This window comes from Odocoileus virginianus, chromosome 25 (assembly GCF_023699985.2).
Source record: "Odocoileus virginianus isolate 20LAN1187 ecotype Illinois chromosome 25, Ovbor_1.2, whole genome shotgun sequence".
Taxonomy (NCBI): domain Eukaryota; kingdom Metazoa; phylum Chordata; class Mammalia; order Artiodactyla; family Cervidae; genus Odocoileus; species Odocoileus virginianus.
The window spans coordinates 6,085,478-6,105,273 of NC_069698.1; the positions used below are offsets into that span (position 1 = coordinate 6,085,478).

The window sequence follows — 19,796 nt, forward strand, 5'->3', positions numbered from 1 at the left end:
CCACTCTAGAATTCTTGCCTGGAGAATCCCCAGGGCAGAGGAGCCTGGCAGGGTACAGTCCATGGGGTTGCAAAGAATCGGACACAAGCGAACTGGTCAGAAAGAATCGGCACAACATCGCAGAGTGCAGGGCATGCAGTGGTCCAGGAGGCTGTCCTTGGCCTGTCCTGTTTCCGTATGCCTTCTTCTAAAACCACCTTCTTTCTGTGTGGTTATTGTTGGATGTAGCATTGTCAAAGGGCATGTACAAAGTTCAGTTCAGTTCAGTCGCTCAGTCGTGTCCGACTCATTGTGACCCCATGAACCACAGCACGCCAGGCCTCCCTGTCCATCACCAACTCCCGGAGTCCACCTAAACCCTTGTCCATTGAGTCGGTAATGCCATCCAACCATCTCATCCTCTGTTGTCCCCTTCTCCTCCTGCCCCCAATCCCTCCCAGCATCAGGGTCTTTTCAAATGAGTCAGCTCTTTGCATCAGGTGGCCAAAATATTGGAGTTATAGCTTCAACTTCAATCCTTCCAATGAACACCCAGGACTGATCTCCTTTAAGATGGACTGGTTTGATCTCCTTGCTGTCTAGGGACTCTCAAGAATCTTTTCCTGCACCACATTTCAAAAGCATCAGTTCTTTGACACTCAGCTTTCTTTGTGGTACAACTCTCACATACACACATGACCACTGGAAAAACCATAGCCTTGACTAGACGGACCTTTGTTGACAAAGCAATGTCTCTGCTTTTTAATATGCTGTCTAGGTTGGTCATAACTTTCCTTCCAAGGAATAAGTGTCTTTTAATTTCATGGCTGCAATCACCATCTGCAGAGATTTTGGAGCCCAAGTGGTTAGAACATACAAATGGATAAAAAGTGAATAACCCTTTTGGGCTTTAAAATGTCTTTTATAATCTGGGGCAACTCATACATTTACAAGTAGTAAAATGAATTTAATAGCTTTGTATTTTAATGTTTCACGATTTTGTGAAAAACATATAACCACAAATATTTTAAAGCGATATTTTATTAATGTGAGAAAGTATCTTATTTCCTATTTCACTTGAATAGCTGGAATATAAAATTTTCTACAAAAGAAATGTAGTATTTAAAAACAGTTAACTATACATAAAAGTATGTTGACTGAAATAAAATGCCATGTATAACAATGTGAAAATTTTACACAAGTCCACGCATGACCAAGTGGAATAATTTTTGGGGGGTTGGATTATTATGAGATGACTTTCCTGGGAGGTTGAGGCATGCACCCTGTTGAAAAGATAACTCTCTTCTTTTCTATGTACTGGTGCTTCCTTCCTGATCCATCTCAAGCCCCAGAGTTGATCATCTGTACTACTCTTTCACCAAAAGCCTTGATCTCTTTCATTCTTGTATTGGGTTGACCAAAAAGTTCGTCCAGCTTTAGGTAAAACTAAGCTACATTTTTCATTTTCACCAAGAACTTTAGTGAACAGTGTATTCACTAACTGAATGAACTTTTCGGCCATCCCAATATTTCTGCAGCACCTGCTCAATCAAAGCACAAAACTGTTTTGAAGCTACAACCCTCCTTTCCCAGAGCCTGGCTGGAGAAACTTATAAAACCTGTTACGTTGGCACCACTACCCAATGTCTCATCTACAAACTCCACTGAATCTTTAGAATAGATTCTCAGTCTTTTATTTAATACTTGTCTTTTTCCTTAACTCAAAATCTTCATCATTCTCAAGTTTCCTTGAATCTGAGAAGACAATTTGGTCTGTTACTTCATCCAGTAGAATTGGAAGCCACTGAGCATGGTTGGCATCAACTTCTTTCCATCTCTAGAAATGTATTTATAATAAATCTATGCCTACATAGTTTTATAGATATCATTATTTGTATATTTCCCTGTCTCCACTTTTTTTTTTATTCTCAGAGGTCTTTTTTAATTTTTTTTTGCTTCATTCTTATAGGATAATGTGTCCTTTAATCTTTCTAATTTATCTCTAAGCATAAACACTCACGCTGAAATTTCTCTCATTTCTCCATCCTTATACATATTCCTTAATATGTTCATCTCCCATTCCTGTCTCGGAGAAGGCAATGGCACCCCGCTCCAGTCCTCTTGCCTGGAAAATCCATGGGCGGAGGAGCCTGGTGGGCTGCAGTCCATGGGGTCGCTAAGAGTCGGACACGACTGAGCGACTTCACTTTCATTTTTCACTTTCGTGCATTGGAGAAGGAAATGGCAGCCCACTCCAGTGTTCTTGCCTGGAGAGTCCCAGGGACGGGGGAGCCTGGTGGGCTGCAGTCCATGGGGTCGCACAGAGTCGGACACGACTGACGTGACTTCGCAGCAGCAGCAGCAGCCTTCCTGTCAATCCATTCTTTAATTAATTGACATTGTTCCCACCACCCCAAGGTCCCAAGTGATCTCTCAATTTCCAATGCCGTTGGATATTCTGTAATCTTTTTTTTTTAATTGGACCTCTTCTGGGTGGTTGTTTGCCCAATTGTACTTCCCTGGTTTTTAGTATAACCACACTCAGCTGGTTTCTTGTGTGATCTATTTTTGTGTGTGATGTCTTTTTTCTCTGCTTTTCTCTGAATGTTGATCCTCAAGGTTCAGCTCTCAACTCTGTGCTCTTCTTATCCCACACAATCTCTCTTTATGACTTAAGTCTCAGGTATTAGTCACTTGTCAGTGTTGCCAAACCTCTGATTATATAGATGCCATCATCTAACTAAATTATCCTTCAGTTTATTCAATGGATGTCTTACATTTTTTTATTTTTAGAAATCGAATTACTTCTCCCTTTTCCCTAACTAGACTGTCTTTTGATATTCTTTATGCTAATTATTGAAGCTGTCTTTTGCCAAGTCATTAAACCTGGAATATTGACCATCATTCCCGACTCTTCCGTTTTCTGCACTTTTCCTATTTCTGTAATTATTAGTGACTACAGAAATCACTAATCTGGTTAATTAACTGATCTGCCTCAGTTTCTATTTAGGGTCACCTGGGAAGCTTTAATGCTATCCTAGCTCAATTAAAGAAGAAACTCTGATATTGGGGCCTGGAAATTTGTTTTTCTAATGGGCAGACAGGAATAAAAACCACTTTTCTCAATATTTCTCAAATATGTCACTCACTCATCTTTCATCCCCAGTTCCACTGTCTCATTTTAGGTCATCATCATTACTTATTGCCTGTGTCCTGACCAGCTCCCTGCCTCAGTCTCATCCTTCTGCAATCCATTACCAATCTGACCATCTGTGTGAACGTTCAGAAATATAAATGTCAAAGTGCCACTTCCTTTGCTTTTCTAATGCAATACACTCTCCCCTGGTCTACAACACTTAGTGACTTCCCATCAAAAAAAGGCTCAGACCCAAGTACTTCAGCTGCGTACCTCAGGCCTTATTTTAATTTACTCATCCCTTGACACATTTTGCCTTTTATTTACCTTTCTCTGCTTCCCACGAAATGGACCCACTTATTCCTGTCCATAATGTGTTTATTTTCTTTCTTTTTTGCCCTTGCTCGTGAGGTCTCTGACTAGAATACCCTTTTGCATTTAACTTTAATCCTGTTTACTTTGCAAGTCTTAACTTTGTGATCACTTTTTTCCAGGCTGGCTTAAGTGGCTTTATTCAGTTTCTTACGATGATCTCTGCCTGAAGAAATTACTGTTTTTACTGCTTGATTTTATATAATCTTTTATATGCCTGCTTTTTTTTTTTTTTTCTGAAACAATGAGTGGTACTTGATCATCTTTGTATTCTGTGGGGTCTAGCATATATTAGATGCTCAAAAAATATTTATTGAATAAATGAGTCAGTGAGCAGTTAGAAGTTATAGCTGATAAGATAAAGATGGATGCCTAATAGATTTTGATGCTTTTGAACTGTGGTGTTGGAGAAGACTCTTGAAAGTCCCTTGGACTGCAAGGAGATCCAACCAGTCCATCCTAGAGGAAATCAGTCCCTGAGTTTTCATTTGAAGGACTGATGCTGAAGCTGAAACTCCAATACTTTGGCCACCTGATGCGAAGAGTTGACTCATTGGAAAAGACCCTGATGCTGGGAGGGATTGAGGGCAGGAGGAGAAGGGACGACAGAGGATGAGATGGCTGGATGGCATCACCGACTCAATGGGCGTGGGTCTGGGTAAACTCCGGGAGTTGGTGATAGACAGGGAGGCCTGGCGTGCTGCAGTTCATGGGGTCGCAAAGAGTCGGACACGACTGAGCGACTGCACTGAACTGAACTGAATAGATCTTGTGTCCTGAAACAAGAGATTTAAAATAGAAAAGGATACTTACTGTACATTGAGAATAGGAAACTTTGAGACCAGTAGAGAAGACTTTCTGTAGGGTTAGAATATATTAGATCTTTACTGACATTATTAGAGTTACTCCTGCAGGTAATTTATTCTGATTTATACATTCATTTTGAGAATCAGTAGTCTTTATTTGGCTTTTTGAGAAGAAAAATGAATATAACTGATCTGTATTAATACTAGTTTGATTAGCAGCTATATTTCCCACACAATTGTTTTTTATACTACACATTAATCTCCTGTGAATTTGAGTTTATTGTCTATGTTTTTTAGGGTCCAATCACCTTGAATAAGTTTGCCAGTTTCCAGATTTGCCAAACTTAGTAATGTGATCAGCACTGCAATCCCCTTCAGCCTTGAAATTCTGAATTTACATCTTGTTTAATTGAAAAATAAAAATTCAATGTTGTATCAGTGTGGTATAAATCAAAAGGTGCAAGGACTGTAGATAAATTATTGTGACACATTCTATCACACACATTATCACATTTTTCACACAAGCTCATGAGGGAAAAGGAAATTATCCATGTTTCTCTGAATCAAGGCATTATTGGAAAGTGTACTGTGAAATAAAAGGAATGCAATCGGGGTACAGAAGAATATAGACTCAGACAAAGTAGTAGGTTTATTCGTCACACATATGCTTATATCATATGTACCCTGTATATTTAAATATCTCATATACATCTCATATATAAACATATATAATATATAAATTTACTATATAAAACATACATATGTTATTCTGGTATTTCAAATTTTTATTATTTCATGCCACCTGCAATCTCAAGATGTTTTAAGAACTGATCTCATATTCATAAGTTTATTTCTTGAACAAGACCTTGGTAATAGTATTTGCTGGTGTTTTGCTAAACATTTATTCGCTTCTTTCTCTTTAGAAACAAAACTCACAGTTTTAGCTGGTTATATTGCTTTCTATAATAAAAACATACATTGCTCTCCAGACATTTTAGCAACTGAGTTTGGCCATCAGACTGAATTCTGGACTTAAGCTATTAAAGAGAAATATTTGTGGGAAGTCTGTTAAAATTACTTAAGGGGAATTGATTCAGGGAGGAGTTTGATATATGCTTCTACCTTTCTTCTTAGCTTTTAGCCTGAAAATAAGTGGTGATAGCTGGAGCACCAGTAGCCATTTTTGGAACATAAGGTGATCTGACGTGAGAAACAAGGTGCTGGGATGATACAGAGGAAAGACAGGAACTTGGTCCTTGAAACAATTGTGGATCCATTATCCTTACCTGTACTTCCTAGTTGCAGACATTTTCTAGGTGTGAAAGAAATGATTCCTCTTGTTTACAGCATTGTTGTTTATTGTTGCTTTTGTTGCTAAACAAGAATTCCAGTTGACCCCAAGCAATATCTGATAAGTTCATAGATGAGCATCCCTCACTGCTAGCTACTGTATGTGTTGTTAAGGAGCCATGGAAATCTATTCCTCTTAACAAGGTGTTGCTGGTGGTTTGGTTGCTAAGTTGTGTCTGACTCTTGCGATTCCATGGACACAGGACCCTGGCAGGCTACAGTCCATGAGATTCTCCAGGCACGAATAATGGCGTGGGTTGCCATTTCCTTCTCCATAACAAGGTAGGACTTGTAAACCAAAATATGACTAGGTAATAATCCACTTCTCTATCTCTAACCTGTGAATCTGTATACCTGGGGGTTGGTGTTTTGGGTTGTGTCATCATGATTTTGAGTTGGAGGGGCACTGTAAGTCTACCTGGTAGGAAATGTAACATCTTGTTTGAAATTGTGAATAAGTGGACTCTCCATTACACAGAAACAGGAAACCTTATACTTTCTATACAATAACCTTAAATAGTCAATTCATTCAACAAATATTTTTTAAGGGGCTATTTATAGATCAAATAAGTTACAGGGAGATTTTGTTATTTAGTCAACTGGTCTAATATCACATGGGTCACCTGTGAATTTGGAGAAAGTAGAAAGAAGAAAAATTGAATCAAATGGAAAAAACTGTAAATATTTTCGTAAATTTTTTTCCCCCAGGTTTAAAGACAGGATTCTAAGCTGAATTTTCTCAAATGGCACCAGCCTGTGAGTACAAGCATTAATGTCAAGTATTAATGCTCAAATAACAAGGGTTCATGTCTGCCATTATAGTTCCATTATAGAGTTTCTCAGCACCTCTGCCATAGCATCTCCCAGTTTTTTTCTGGGAGTCCTGAGAGAAAGGTCTCATATAAACTTATAATCAGCTTGTTTCTATTATTCACTTCTGGGCTGTTATGGTACATGGAAGGAAGGCTGTTAGGAGTTACGCCATTCTCCCTCATGGCAGGATCCTCCAGGAGAACACTCCTCCCCTATAAAGGTGTCACACCCAAGTTCTCTCTAGGTCACAAATATCCATAGTTCTGAAGAATAGTGCATTCACCTTAAAGTGCATCATGTTTGAGATGGACTTGTTCCTTGTAGAAATGAGCAGTGTATTTCTCTAGCCAATTCTGTCACCTTGAAGTACTACTGCTTATGCTGAGTATCACAATGTCTCCTATGAAAACATTTCTTTGTGCTTTTATTTATAGCCCTCAGTATGCAGTACTTTATTATATTCTATCGCTTCTGTCTTCATTGGAAGCATCTGGGATGTAAAGTTTCATCCCAGGAGGTCTTTATTCTCCCACAGACATCAACTACTCACGCTAATTGTTTGCAGGGAGGGCTGCCACTCCCTCAGTTCATCAGACACAAGCAAATCCTGGATCCTAGTTCTGGTTCAAATGGGAGCCCTACTACACCAGAACTTAACTTGGACTCAACATGGTTTTATAAAACACCTAGTGGAGAATGAAGCTGTAATTTCTTGGTGATCATATATAAAATAAATTACGTGTGCATTGTGTATATGTGTGTTATATATATATATATGTATATACATAAAACCATATCCCACAAAATTTGTAATTTGTATCAGTGTGATATGCTTGATACCATAGTCAGTGCTATTTTCTTACTAAGTCATCTCTTTCATCTTTTCAACTAACACCAAAAGAATGCCACATGCTATAACATGTATTTTACTTATTCTGCATTTATCTAGATATGAATATGAGTATAGAATATGAGTAAGAATGTATATACTTAGTTGTAATGTTTCCTTAAGCTATTCTTTTCCTACATGCTGAAAAACCTTCTATACATATATTCTTTTGGGATTTATTTAAAAGATGACCCAATAAGTTTGGGTTTTTTTTTTTTTTCCTTTTGGAGTCTCTCTTCAGTAAATGTAACTACTGTCACTATGAGTAAAGGAGATATGCATGGGTGGAAGAGATATGGAGAAGCCAGCTCTTTCGTAGATAAACACAATGTGAAAACAAGGAGCTACTCTTTAATTATTGGCACAGAAATAATGGCAAAGAAACAGAATTACTTCCTGAACCACATTTTATCACCTGACCAGCTGCAAAGACCACGTTTTGCCTGTTTTAATCAAATGAAAACTTTAACCATCTGTATTTAGGGCTGTAAAGAATGTTGACAAGAAGTCAGGATCCTTGACAGTCATTATCACCGGACTAAAACGGTTATTTAACTAGAAAGTGGTTAGAGCCATTGAGAAACATCAGGTTAACTGGTAGAGAAATATTTTTAAAATTAACAAAATGTTACAACATCTGAGAAACCCAAGGTGTAAAGTTTATTCCCCATTGCCAACTGAGGTGGAAAAAAATTCTAAAGCATAACAATCCAGAGCAATTGTTAGTAGCACCTGTGGCAGGGCTGGAGCTAATAGAAGACATCTATTTAATCTATGATCTTGTTGAAAGAAGCGCCCCAGCACAGTAGCTTTTTCTTTTGAAGACTGGTCAGATGTGGGCTTTTCTAAAGACACTGGGGTGGAGCCACAGAAAGATTACAAATGCTGGGAGAGAATGTCAGATACAGAGTAAAGGTGACTCAGACAAAATACAAAAGCCGTTTCCTCTTCAGTCATTTACACAGCAACTTGCAGTAAATAAAAAGGTGCAGTGTATACATTAGCAGTTCCTAGTCTGGTTCTTTTACTGCCCTGGCGTGGTTAGTAGAGACGATTTGGCCTGCGCTGTCAATTGTTTACTTTTTCATCAACCTGACGTCTGATCAGCAATTCCTCTGGAACTAAAAGGAAAAGGGAAACACGCTCAGAAATTAGGGAAGTTTTGGTTGGCAATCAGGTGTCAACCCTAGTCTATTCCGTGAGAGGCGTATACTTCATCTTAGAAGCTGAAAGGCTGTGATGTTTTTTGCTAGTTCACAAGAAGCCGTGCTTTCGAGCCGTCTGGCTGCTGTCCTGGGTAGAAGTTTGGCAGCCCTAAGGAGATGAATTCTTCAGCCTCGAATCCGCCCAGAGTAAAGAAGCAACACCCTCTCAGCCACTACTCCGTTGCTATGAAACAAAAGACTAGGAAGGTGAGCGAAGCAGGAAGTCCCGCCTTCTAGCCAGAGTCCGCTTTGGCTCCGTTTCCCGACGCTCACGCCCACCCGCCCACTCCTTATTGGTTAATTCCCTGGTGCCTTGCATCTTTTCTTCCATTTCCTTTTCCACTTTCGTCCTCGGGTGGACCCAGTCTCCTCATGTGTCTCCGAGTCCCTCTCCATGTGGGACGTGTGGCGAGAGGGCCTTCCTCTGGGGCCATTGTGTACTGTGGGAGACGTGGAGCGGGTGGTAGTGCGAGGAGGACGGGCGCCTCCCGCCCATTGGCGCCGCCCGCTGTCGGGTAGGGCACGGGGGCGCTGGATTGGCTCAGCCCCGGGCGGCCCCGCCCCCAGCCCCGCCCCGCGCCGGGCTCTCTCTGTGTGTATCCGACAGGGGTGGGGTGGCCAGCGAGTGGTCTCCTCCTCCGGCTAGCGCTGCTGCGGCGTCCCGGGCCTCCCTGAGAGTCGGGCGGGAGGGGCGAGCGGGCGTGGATTGGTTTTGACGGTAATTGTTGCGTTCCCCCACCTCGGTGGCCGGCGTCTCCGGGTCGCTCCTTCCCCGGGAGCGGGGCTTTTACGGTGATTACACACACCCTGCCGGAGCTACCCACGCACCGTGGGCTCGCGCGCGTCGAGTCGGACCCGCGCACCCGCGTGTCCCTACGGCGCCCAGACGGCCGGAGGGAAGGGGGTGCCGGGGAGGCTCCTCGCAGCTTTCCGCCCAAGGGGCTTGGGGCAGCCCGACGCGGGCCTCGGAGGAAGAGGGGACAGCCCCGGTTTCCAGCTGCTGTCGCCGCCGCCGTCACACTTTGAAGAGGGGGTATTTAAAGCCGGGACCCGGGCTGGGCCGGGGAAGGAGGAGTAGGGCGTCAGGGGAGCCAGGGGGCTGGGATCGCAGACAACCCGGGGAGGAGCGTCCTCCCGGGAGACGAACGCGGAGCGCCCCGGACGCGCGGGGCTGCGGGTGCCGGAGCGGGAGGGGTTCTTGGTCCTTTCTCTGTCCGCCTTCCCCCCCCGCCGCCAAGCTGTGGTTCGGGACGGGCAGGGGAGGAGCCTGAGCCGGGAGGCACCGATGTCCCGAGACAAAGCTTCGGACCCCCTACCCCCACCCGCCTTGGATGAGATGAAACGCAGGAAGCCTAAGAAGTGAACTCTCTCTCCTTTCTGTGCCCGCTCTTGCCAGGTTCTCACTCTCTTTTAAAATGGATCTATTTGTGTGTTGGTTCGTTTGGCTGTTAACTTGGGAACAACTCCTCAGCCGCGTTGTTTGAAGAACTGTGTGCTCGTGTGTTCATGAGTCCGAACTTGGTGGTTTTAGCCGGGAAAATCCAAGTCCTCAGCCTTTGTTGACAACAGCCGTCCCCTTTCTGCTCCTGTAGAATAATCTTTACGTTTTGTATAAGTTGGCGAAATCACACAGTGAAAGTGCGGTTTTTGAGTGAGGCTCCCAGAATGTTTTCTAGGGGCTTCAGTTCTGGCCTTTTGAATTGGGGTGAAGTCAGGGGGGGGGGGGGGGGGAAAGCGATGTGTTCTTACATAGAGGAAATCTTAAGTTTTTGTTAACTGTCGTTGTGAGTTATGTATTAATCAAGACTTCAGTCCTTGCCATGTGAGAATGATGCTTCTTTAACTCTTAGTGTTCCCAAAACAGATCTAAGGTCATTGCTCCTAAACCTGTGTGTTGTGTGTAAAGATTGAGAGTGAAAAATTCACACGCTGTTGAAAAGTTGAATCTGGGACCCTGGATTTTGTTCTCACTGATGGAGGAGGCTGTAGTGGGTACAAGTTAACTTGTTTGCTGTTGCATAAATATTTTCATGACTGACTAACTTTTTTTTTTTTTTCCTTTCAAAGAGCTAAGATTCCAGATGGCAAATTCTATGAATGGCAGAAACCCTGGTGGTCGAGGAGGAAACCCCCGAAAAGGACGAATTTTGGGTATTATTGATGCTATTCAAGATGCAGTTGGACCCCCTAAGCAAGCCGCAGCAGATCGCAGGACTGTGGAGAAAACTTGGAAACTCATGGACAAAGTGGTAAGTTCTGTCTGACTGTGTCTATACAACAGCAGGGTTGACCCTGGATGTGGTTTCTCCAGTTTTGTTTGTACTGTCATTTAGTAATAATTATTGGTATGGCAACAATCTTTTGATTCGGATTGACCGTGTTTCTTATATCTGCTCTGGGTGTTTTGAAAAGTTGGATTCAGAGCCAAGACTTTTTTTTTTTTTTTACCTTTTGTCCTACTCTTCAAGGTTCAAAGTTCCTCTATATGACTCAGATATGCAAAGCTTTTACTGTTGGCTGCTCTTTGTTGGTGTGTGGCATAGAATCGTTTGGAAGTGTTTGTTCTGTCTTATGTAAGGTTGTGTCGCTCTTAGATAACAAAAGAGTGCATACAAGTAATTTAAGAAAAGTCTGTGGGACTACTCATGACATCCACAGTGTGTGATGCTGAGAATGATAACTGGGGAAAGAACCATGCTAGTCTTTAAGCGAGGAAGCAGCATTTGAGAGTTTCCATTTTCATCTTTGAGAATTCGTCTTCCTTAAGGAACTTTTGGTTGTTGTTAATGGTAGAGTCACAGCTGGTTTCATCTGTTCCATTTTGAAACAGGAAACCTTTTTGATTGCACTTTGTTTATTGTGAAAGGAAAATTTATGATGGAGGTGGTGGGACTGAGAGTATCAGAAACCTCTGTGGTTTTTCATGTTGCTTTCAGATGAACTACAAGTTACAAGAAGAAATGGTGCTGGATGTCAGTACCCAGACGAGTCTAGGCAGCTTGATACTTTACAGAGGTCTGCTGAGAAGACTGTAGCTGTCACTGTCCTGTCTTACTAAGTCGGATTATGAAAGAAATATGATTAAGATGTAGCTTGTTTAGTGGCTAAGTCATGACCCCATGGACTGTAGCCCACCAGGCTCCTCTGTCCCTGGAATTTCCCAGGCCAGAATACTGGAGTGAGTTGCGTTTCCTTCTCTAGGGGATCTTCCCGACCCAGGGATCGAACCCCTGTCTCTTGCGTTGGCAGGTGTGTTCTTTACCACTAAGCCACCAGGGAAGCCTAAGATGTAGCTTGCTGCTGTGCAAAATTAATAGTTTTGCTTTTGCATCAGCAGTACTGTAAGCTATGTATTGGTAAATGTGTGTAGCCCTTTATAGTTTTATTTGATAGATATGTGGGGCTAATTATAAAATTAATTGATGCAGGGCTCTTGATATCTTTATACCTGAAGAAATGGGAATTTAAATATTTCTTTGTAGCTGTGTGCTAAAAGCCTTCATGAAGTCATATTATGAAGAGTAAAAAGTAAAGCAGTTACCTTTACTTTTTTCGTAACTGTTCAAATATTTGCCACAAAAAGCCACTGTTGGTGGTGGTAGCAGTACTGGAAGGGGATAAGATTTACTTTATTTTTGTTTATCCTTATGAAGAGCACAGATGGGTAGATGAACGATAGGCTTGGCATTCTGTGGCTGGTGGCACTAAAGGCAGAGCCAGAATATTTTTGTCAGATAAATATCCTTAGTTTTGGTCTTCAGTGTGACCTATTTAAGCTTCTGCCAATTATTCAAATTGTGATTTTAAAGTACTTCAGACAGAATGATGTCATAGTGTCAGAACATTGCAACTTGCTGCTTGAGGTCAGGTTTTCATTTTAACATTGGATACTTAAGAATGAGGAGCATGCAGTTGGAAAAATTGTGTATATTTGGCAGGCACAATGCTAGCTGTCTTTGCTTTTCTGAGGGGTAAGCAATTTAAGGTCACTCATGCTTGTATCACTAGTTGGGCATACAAGAAGGAGAGTCAAGGTTTTTTTTTAACTTATCTGTTATATGAGTGGGCAAAAATGGGTCAGGTTCTACCGGGGAGGTCTCCTCTCTCCCCACCCGCTTCTTTGAGTGATCAGAGTTTGTACAATTGTGAGTAAATATTAGAACGTCAAATGAAAAAGATCTGTATGAGGAAGTGGTAAACTATGGTTAATAGAGTCATTATTTTTGAAACATTAAAAAATGTGTATGTAATTTTGGCCTGTGTAATTTTGGTTGTGTAATTGTTGACCTAAGTTTTATCCTCTTTTAATTATTTCACCATGGGTTATGGTAAAATAGATGGCTTATGGGTTATGGTAAAAAAAAGAAAGGCTTCTGCCATTGTTTATTTTATTAACCCTTTTGTGGGTTTGCATTTAGCCTCTCCAATTGAGAATCTTGACTCAAGAGGAAATGTATCACCTGAAGTCTCTACTTAGTGGAATGTGGGTACAGGTGTTGGCAGAGGTGCATTGTGTGGCTTTCTCTATTTGTCTTCATTATCTGTCAAGGCTGAAAATTGTTGTGTTTGTTTGTGTATGCATTTGTGGGCTTTGTGGAGGAAACCATGTAAATCATTATGAAAGTCCAATATGTTTATTGCTGCTCTATCTCACAGTAATAAAAAAGCACTGATAGTTACTAATTGGAAAAATATTTTATTTAATTGTATAGTGTAGAAGAATCCCCCACATGTGTTTATCTTTCTTGCTTGTCAGTGGTGTAGGAAGTGGTTCGTATTATGAACACTGTCCTGGTGATTACATCAGGAACTTTATTATTAGTCCAAAAGGTAATCCCTTGACACATTGCCTAACAGTTTTGTGAAATAACTGCCATAGCTGGAGTCTAGCTTGTGAATAACAGAATAGTAACTTTCAAATCTAACTGGTAGTTATATAGAAGACAGGGCTAAGTATTCAGCATTTTTCTTTATAAAACCTCTTCAACAAGGTCAGATCTTGGAAGTGTAAATTTGTAAATAAGCTCCAAGTACAGTATGTCTCAGCTGCCTACAAAGTAAAATAACTTACCTCACAGGGCTTATGAAGCAGTCTTAGATTGTAAGGGAGAAACCTAATGTGTAGTTACACCATTCCCTGGCCTCTAGAATTGAAAACGGTCAACTGAGATTCCAGTTCTAGCTAACTTATGTTTTCAGAGGGCAAGCTTTCTATGCAAGGTCCCTGAGAATAGGAGGGAGTAATTGCTCAGTTGTGTTCCTTGTAAGATGTAAAGTGTTTTGAAAGAAAACATCAGTGGCACAAACTTAACATAGTACATTTATTGAGGAAAAAAATAGTAACGTATCCCAAAGCATATCATTTATTTTAGATATATTTTCTGGTCTTAGCTCCATGTGTCAGTGTAAGTCAATAGTTGACCCCAAACTGTTCAGATCAGTGGATGCCTCTCTGATACAGAGACAGAACTGTTAGTCATAAATACACAGTGAGGTTCATATATACCTGCAATGTGGAGTCTGTTCCAAAACTCTCACAGAGACAGAGGTTCTTAAACGCTTAAATATTTATTGAGGACCTACTGTGTTTCTATGAAGTCCTTGTTCCCTGGAGATGCAAAGCTAGACAAGGTATAAGTCTGCCCTAGACCTGTCAAGGAAGCTCCAAGACCGTCATCAGAGCCAGGCATGTAGGTGGGTAATTGCCACGTCACATGGAGAGGTCTGGAACACAGACTCATACAAAGTACAGTGGGAGCAGGCTCAAGAACATCTGCCTTGTTTTTCTGGCCACTGCTCAGACTGTTGTCTGTCTGGGTTCTGCTGGCCACTGCCTTTAGGAGAGGCATTATTGTATTCTTGTTGAAAATGCTGTGGTGAGGATAAGGAAATGATTGCTAATCAGTATGTAGGAGTGATGATTTATTAATGTGAGGTTCCTGAGTATGGTTTCCACAAGCGTCTTAGCCAGGTGATGGAAAGTGGAAGAAACAATTTTCCATCTAATAAATACTAAATGTACTGAGCATACATGGATGTTCAGGAAATTAAAAAATAATTAATTGATGCCAAAGAGCAAAGCAAGCTGAGTACCTGCCTATGTTTCTGTCTCACTGTCCTTGTCATTTATTTGAAATTATTTTACTGACAGAGTTTTAAAAGCATTTAAAAAGTGATGATGCCAAACAGCCTTTTCCTGCCTTTTGTCCTCAGTGCATTTAGTATATTTTCAAGCTTGGAATTTAATTTATTCTCTGTCTTTGTAATCTCATTTCAACTATAATATATTTGAAAGCTTTTCAGTCAAAATGTCTTAAAATACATGCAGCTGTTAAAAAATAGTATTCTTTTCTAAGTTAAATTACTCATACCTCTGAAAAATATTGCACATAGAGTAAAACTTTATTTTCGGAACCAGTTGTTTGTGTTTGATGGGTTTGAGAATATCACCATCCTTGGAATAGGGAATAACATTTATTTGAATTATTCTTCACATATTTCATTTTCCTCAGTGAGGTTGTTCTCTATCAGCAGGATCATGGACCCAAATAGACTTGGATAGAGGATAACATAATACATACCTGGGTTATTTTGTCTAGTACTGAGTTAGATTTTTGAATTTGTGCTTAGATAAATGAAGTGATCCCAAAGTTTGCTTCCTGTCCCGTCTACGTAAAACTTTCGGATAAAGTAAAAGGTGTAAAGGAATCTTGCCAAGAGTTCCCTGGGTTTATCCTTGTGATATAGAGCATACCTTTAATAGAAGGCTTCATTAGTTAGTAATCATTTAACTCCTATAAAATTTTAACCATTCAGATTTTTGAATCAACTTCTTTCTTTCAAATTTGCTTTCTATGCTATTACTGATTTCATCATTCATTTATTATATGCCAAGTATGGAAGGATAAATAATCATAAATAACCATGTTATCCTGGAAGATACAGTGAGTGTTGTAATTTGGTGTAAATAAGGATGGCATCATCTACTCAATGGACATGAGTTTGAGCAAGGTCTAGGAGATGATGAAGGACAGGGAAGCCTGGTGTGCTGCCGTCCACGGGGGTGCAAAGAGTCTGTCACGACTGAGTGAACAGCAAAGTGCTGTAACGTAGGATGTGAACACAGTTTGCTAGGGTGGAGAGTTGGTGTAGGCGGTGTGGTGTGGTATAACTGGTAGTATTATCTAGCTGTTCTTTAGAGGATGTTTTGGATTCCAGTGAGGTGGAAGGAATGATGGGTCAAGGGAGATGACGAGTGAGGGAAGGAAAGTTAGAGAAGCTTAAAGAGGCTTTGAGTGTTTTGTCAAGGAATTTGGACTTTTATTTAGTAGGCAGAGAACCATTGAAATGTTTGAGCAGAGTGAGAGAATGTCAAGGCTGTGTTGATCAGTTACTCTCTTGACTCTAGAAAGGATGAATTAAGAGGGGGAAAAACCCTTTAAAGGTAGAGATAATGATCAAGAGAAATTAAAACAGACTGGGTAAGAAATAATGAAGGGTTGAGCTAGAAAATTGACAGTGGATATAGCAAGTGTTGGTTCAAATGTGGGAGACATTTTGGAGTAAAACCTAAGGTCCTGGTGACCCTTCAGAGATAGAGGATGAAGGAGAAGTTGAAGTGAAAGTGGCTCTTGAGGTTTTCAGCTTAGTTGACTCTAAAAGCAGTGATGCCCTTAATGAGATAAGGAACATACAAAGAAAAAGAGGAAGCTTGGGACCTGGTGCATGATGTTTGTTTTTTGGCCATGTTGAGTTTGACATGCCAGAGTGAAATCCATTTTGAAGTCAGAAAATTGCATATGCAGTTAAAGAGAGAAATTAAAACTAGAGATGTGTGTTTGGTACATAAGACCATAGAGGTGGCATTTCAAGCTGTAGAACAACAAGAGATTTGGAAGGCAGACTAGAAGGTAAGAGCTGGGGAGAAAAAGTCAGAGATTGGAATTTTTGGCTATATCAGTTGTGTATCTATAATTAGATGGTGGTGAAGGAAAGAGAATCCTACAAAGAACAGTGATGGAACAGATAGGAAAGGAATGAGAGCATATTGATTTCCTGGGTAGAGAGAGCTTTATAAGGAAGTAGTTTCAACATCTAAGAAAACTAATAAGCTCAAATGGCCAAATCCATGCCGAACGAAAATTTAAGAAATCATTGTGTTTCTTGAGTCAAGGCCCTTGTTTATCTTTCTGTGTCACATCAGTGACAGCTAGGTTGAAGTGACAGCTAGGTTAAATTCAGTATGTGAATTCAGGAAAATTGTTCTGGAACTGGGACAACTAGCGTAAAGAAAGAAAGTTATACTGGCTTGACGATTTGAGCAGAGCATAGCCTTGTGTGTGTGTGGATGCTATTGTCGAGGTTCATAGAATTGAGGGGAAGGAATATAGGTGGGGAGTGATTTAAGATGGAAGAAAAAGTAATTGATAAAGTAGTATTGTGGATTACAGTGTGGGAAGGAAAGGCTCAGAACAAGTAGAAGGGTAATTCTTGGTAGATAACTAATTTCTGTGTAGATAAGAGGGAAGTGAGGAAATATACAGCGAAGTTATGGAGGAATTTGTAAATTTTTCTTAGGGTTGTCAGGAAGTGTTTTAACTCATTTGTAATATTTAAACCATGTTTTCAAATTGCATATTATAGATTAAACAATATATGTTTAAGCTAGTTTTCCAGCAGTTAACTGCGTATGTAAGTAAAAAAACTGAAGTGGAAATTAGTCCTGAACCTTTATGTTAAGATCACCTTAAAACATGTTGCAACTTAAATGACCCCACGGTATTGTTTGTGTCTACTCTGCTTGGGCACGTATTTAAGATTTTTTACAAGTTTATTTGTAAGATTCTGATTTTCTCCTGGTCATTAAAGAAACGTTTGGAAAATATCAGACTACATTTTTAGCTGTTTAGCACATTAATATTTAAATAATTGTTAAGCTCACACTGTTTTTCAATAGGAATTACAAAAATCCTACTTAAGTATTCTACCTTTCGAAAGATTCCAGACCAGCTGAGTACGAGGTACTGATTCCACGTGAGGAGTAGTGACTTGTCTTATTTGCTGCTGTTCTGCCCAAAGCAGGAGACTTTGTAAAGGATTTCAGGTAGTATAACAAACTTTAGGAACTAATTATGGGCTTCAGCCGTGGCTCAGCGGTGAAGAATCCACCTGCAAATGTGGGAGATGTGGGTTCAACCCCCGGACCAGAAAGATTCCCCCTGGAGGAAGAAATGACACCCCACTCCTGTCGTCTTGCCTGGAAAATCCCGTGGACAGAGGAGCCTGGCGGGCTACAGTCTGTAGGATGGCAGAGTCGGACACGACTGTGTGTGCACATGCCTACACACACATGAACGAAATGAAACAACTCTTAAAGATCCCCAACAAGGTGGCCAGCGCCCCAGTCTGATCCTGCCGTCGCGAAACCTGCAGTGCTGCTGCATTGCGATATGATGTGGACGGGGAAGGGATCCTAAAGAGGTGCCAGGGCCCACTCTGCGCCAGGTGTCGTGTTGAGCACCTTACTTTTCTTCCTCTGAGACTTTGTAACATCCTTAGACGTTTCCATGGTTTCCTGAAGAAGAAACTGGCCCAAGGTTGTAAAGCTAGTAAATGCAAGGGCTAGACCCCAGGTCTGATTGATTCTCAGGCCTGTGTCCATGGTACGAAGATTTAAGCACGTATGACTTACGCTCATGGTATGAAGATTCAAGCATGTATGGCTCTTCTCTTTACACAAGATATAAACCAAAAGGACCTTCACCCCTGTGTTTGTAATGGTCAAGTTCTTCTCCAAGCTTTGTACTCATGTCGACAGACTTATTCAATATAGATGGGGATATTCTTTTTGTAATATTACTTCTGAGAAAGAAAAGAAAGAAAGTGAAGTTAGTCAGTCGTGTCTGAGTCTTTGCGACCCCATGGACTGTAGCCCACCACACTCCTCTGTCCATGGGATTCTCCAGGCAAGAGGACTGGAGTGGGTTGCCATTTCCTTCTCCAGAGGATCCTCCCAACCCAGGGATCGAACCTGGGTCTCCTGCGTTGTAGGCAGATGCTTTACCCTCTGAGCCACCATATCTTCCTACTTCCCTCCATTGAAATCTTTATTTTACACCTGCTATATGCAGGATCCTATATTAAGTGATGGAAATAGACCACTGAGACAGATATGCCCTTCACCCTTAAGAAGTTCCATTCTTATATGGAAGGATAGTGAACAAATGAATACATAATTGACTTCTGAATACAACTAGGCAATTATTTAATGGTGCTTTTTAATGTGTTAGTCTTCTAAAGAAAACTTTGAAAACCATAAAAAAAAATTGGTGGTTTCCCCAGATCCTACTATGAGTAACTTCCAGATTCATAACCAGTTATATGCTAACCTTCTGGTTTTGCCCAGTTGATAACTCTATGTAGAAAGAGTTCTGTTTTATTTTTATATTTTTTACATTTTATGCTATACAGGTTCTTATACTTCTATATACTTAGTGGTGATTTGCTGAAATATAATGTAAAGAATCCAAAGAACTCATGGATACTTTTTATCCGAACAACATACTTTTAAGTAACTGCAATAAGGAATCTCTTAGAGCAGTTAGTTACCTGGGAAGCACAAATAAGGGTTTCTTTCAGACTTCCCATACTGTCTTTGAAAAATAGGATATTTCACTTTGAAGGTATAATACTTGATTTAATACACCTGAGTGCTCCATGAAGTGAGGTGTGTTTTATAATGAACGTCTGCTGTAGTATGCACCCAGTTCCTTACTGTTGAAGTTTCCTTTTGCTTCAGTAAAATTTCTTTCATAGATATCAGGGGCTGGTTTGAATCTTGTTTGCAGGAAATATGTTAGCTGACCTAACACTTCTTTGTTACCTTTTGGCTAGAAATTTTAATTAAAGCACAGTCAGGAAACTGTTTAAATGCGAGAATGTTCCAAAAATAATTAACAGCTTTGAGAATTCTTATGGCACTAGTAACTCCTGTGTTTACATTTATGCCTTAGCATTGATATGTTTGAATACATATTTTATTTATCTGAATACATATTCATGTATTTATTGAAATACACAGTGTGTATAATATATATAAAATGTATAGACATATACAGAGAGGTCTACTTAAAAATCTTTAAATACATTTCAAGAATTACATCAGGCAGCTGTCTGCCTTTAAGGAGAAAGTGCATCACTTGTAAGTTCAGAAAGCGGGGTTCTGAGCAGTAAACTCCACTAAGTTC

General features: G+C 40.5%; 1 protein-coding gene across 7 annotated transcripts in view; it reads left to right on the forward strand.

Annotated features, from left to right (window-relative positions):
• Nucleotides 1–9,178: 9,178 nt before the first annotated feature.
• CBLB (Cbl proto-oncogene B) overlaps nucleotides 9,179–19,796 on the forward strand; it is a 210,177-nt gene continuing 199,559 nt past the window's right edge. For 4 of the 7 annotated variants that reach the window (XM_020897518.2, XM_020897522.2, XM_020897523.2 and 1 more), the window contains exons 1-2: nucleotides 9,179–9,268; nucleotides 10,618–10,799. In XM_020897518.2, the coding sequence (XP_020753177.1) occupies nucleotides 10,632–10,799 (168 nt within the window). In that variant the 5' untranslated portion in view covers nucleotides 9,179–9,268; nucleotides 10,618–10,631. Of the gene's footprint in view, nucleotides 9,343–9,414; nucleotides 9,584–9,625; nucleotides 9,947–10,617; nucleotides 10,800–19,796 lie in introns of those variants that run through there. The other 3 variants (XM_020897521.2, XM_020897519.2, XM_020897520.2) reach the window with 3 other exon arrangements.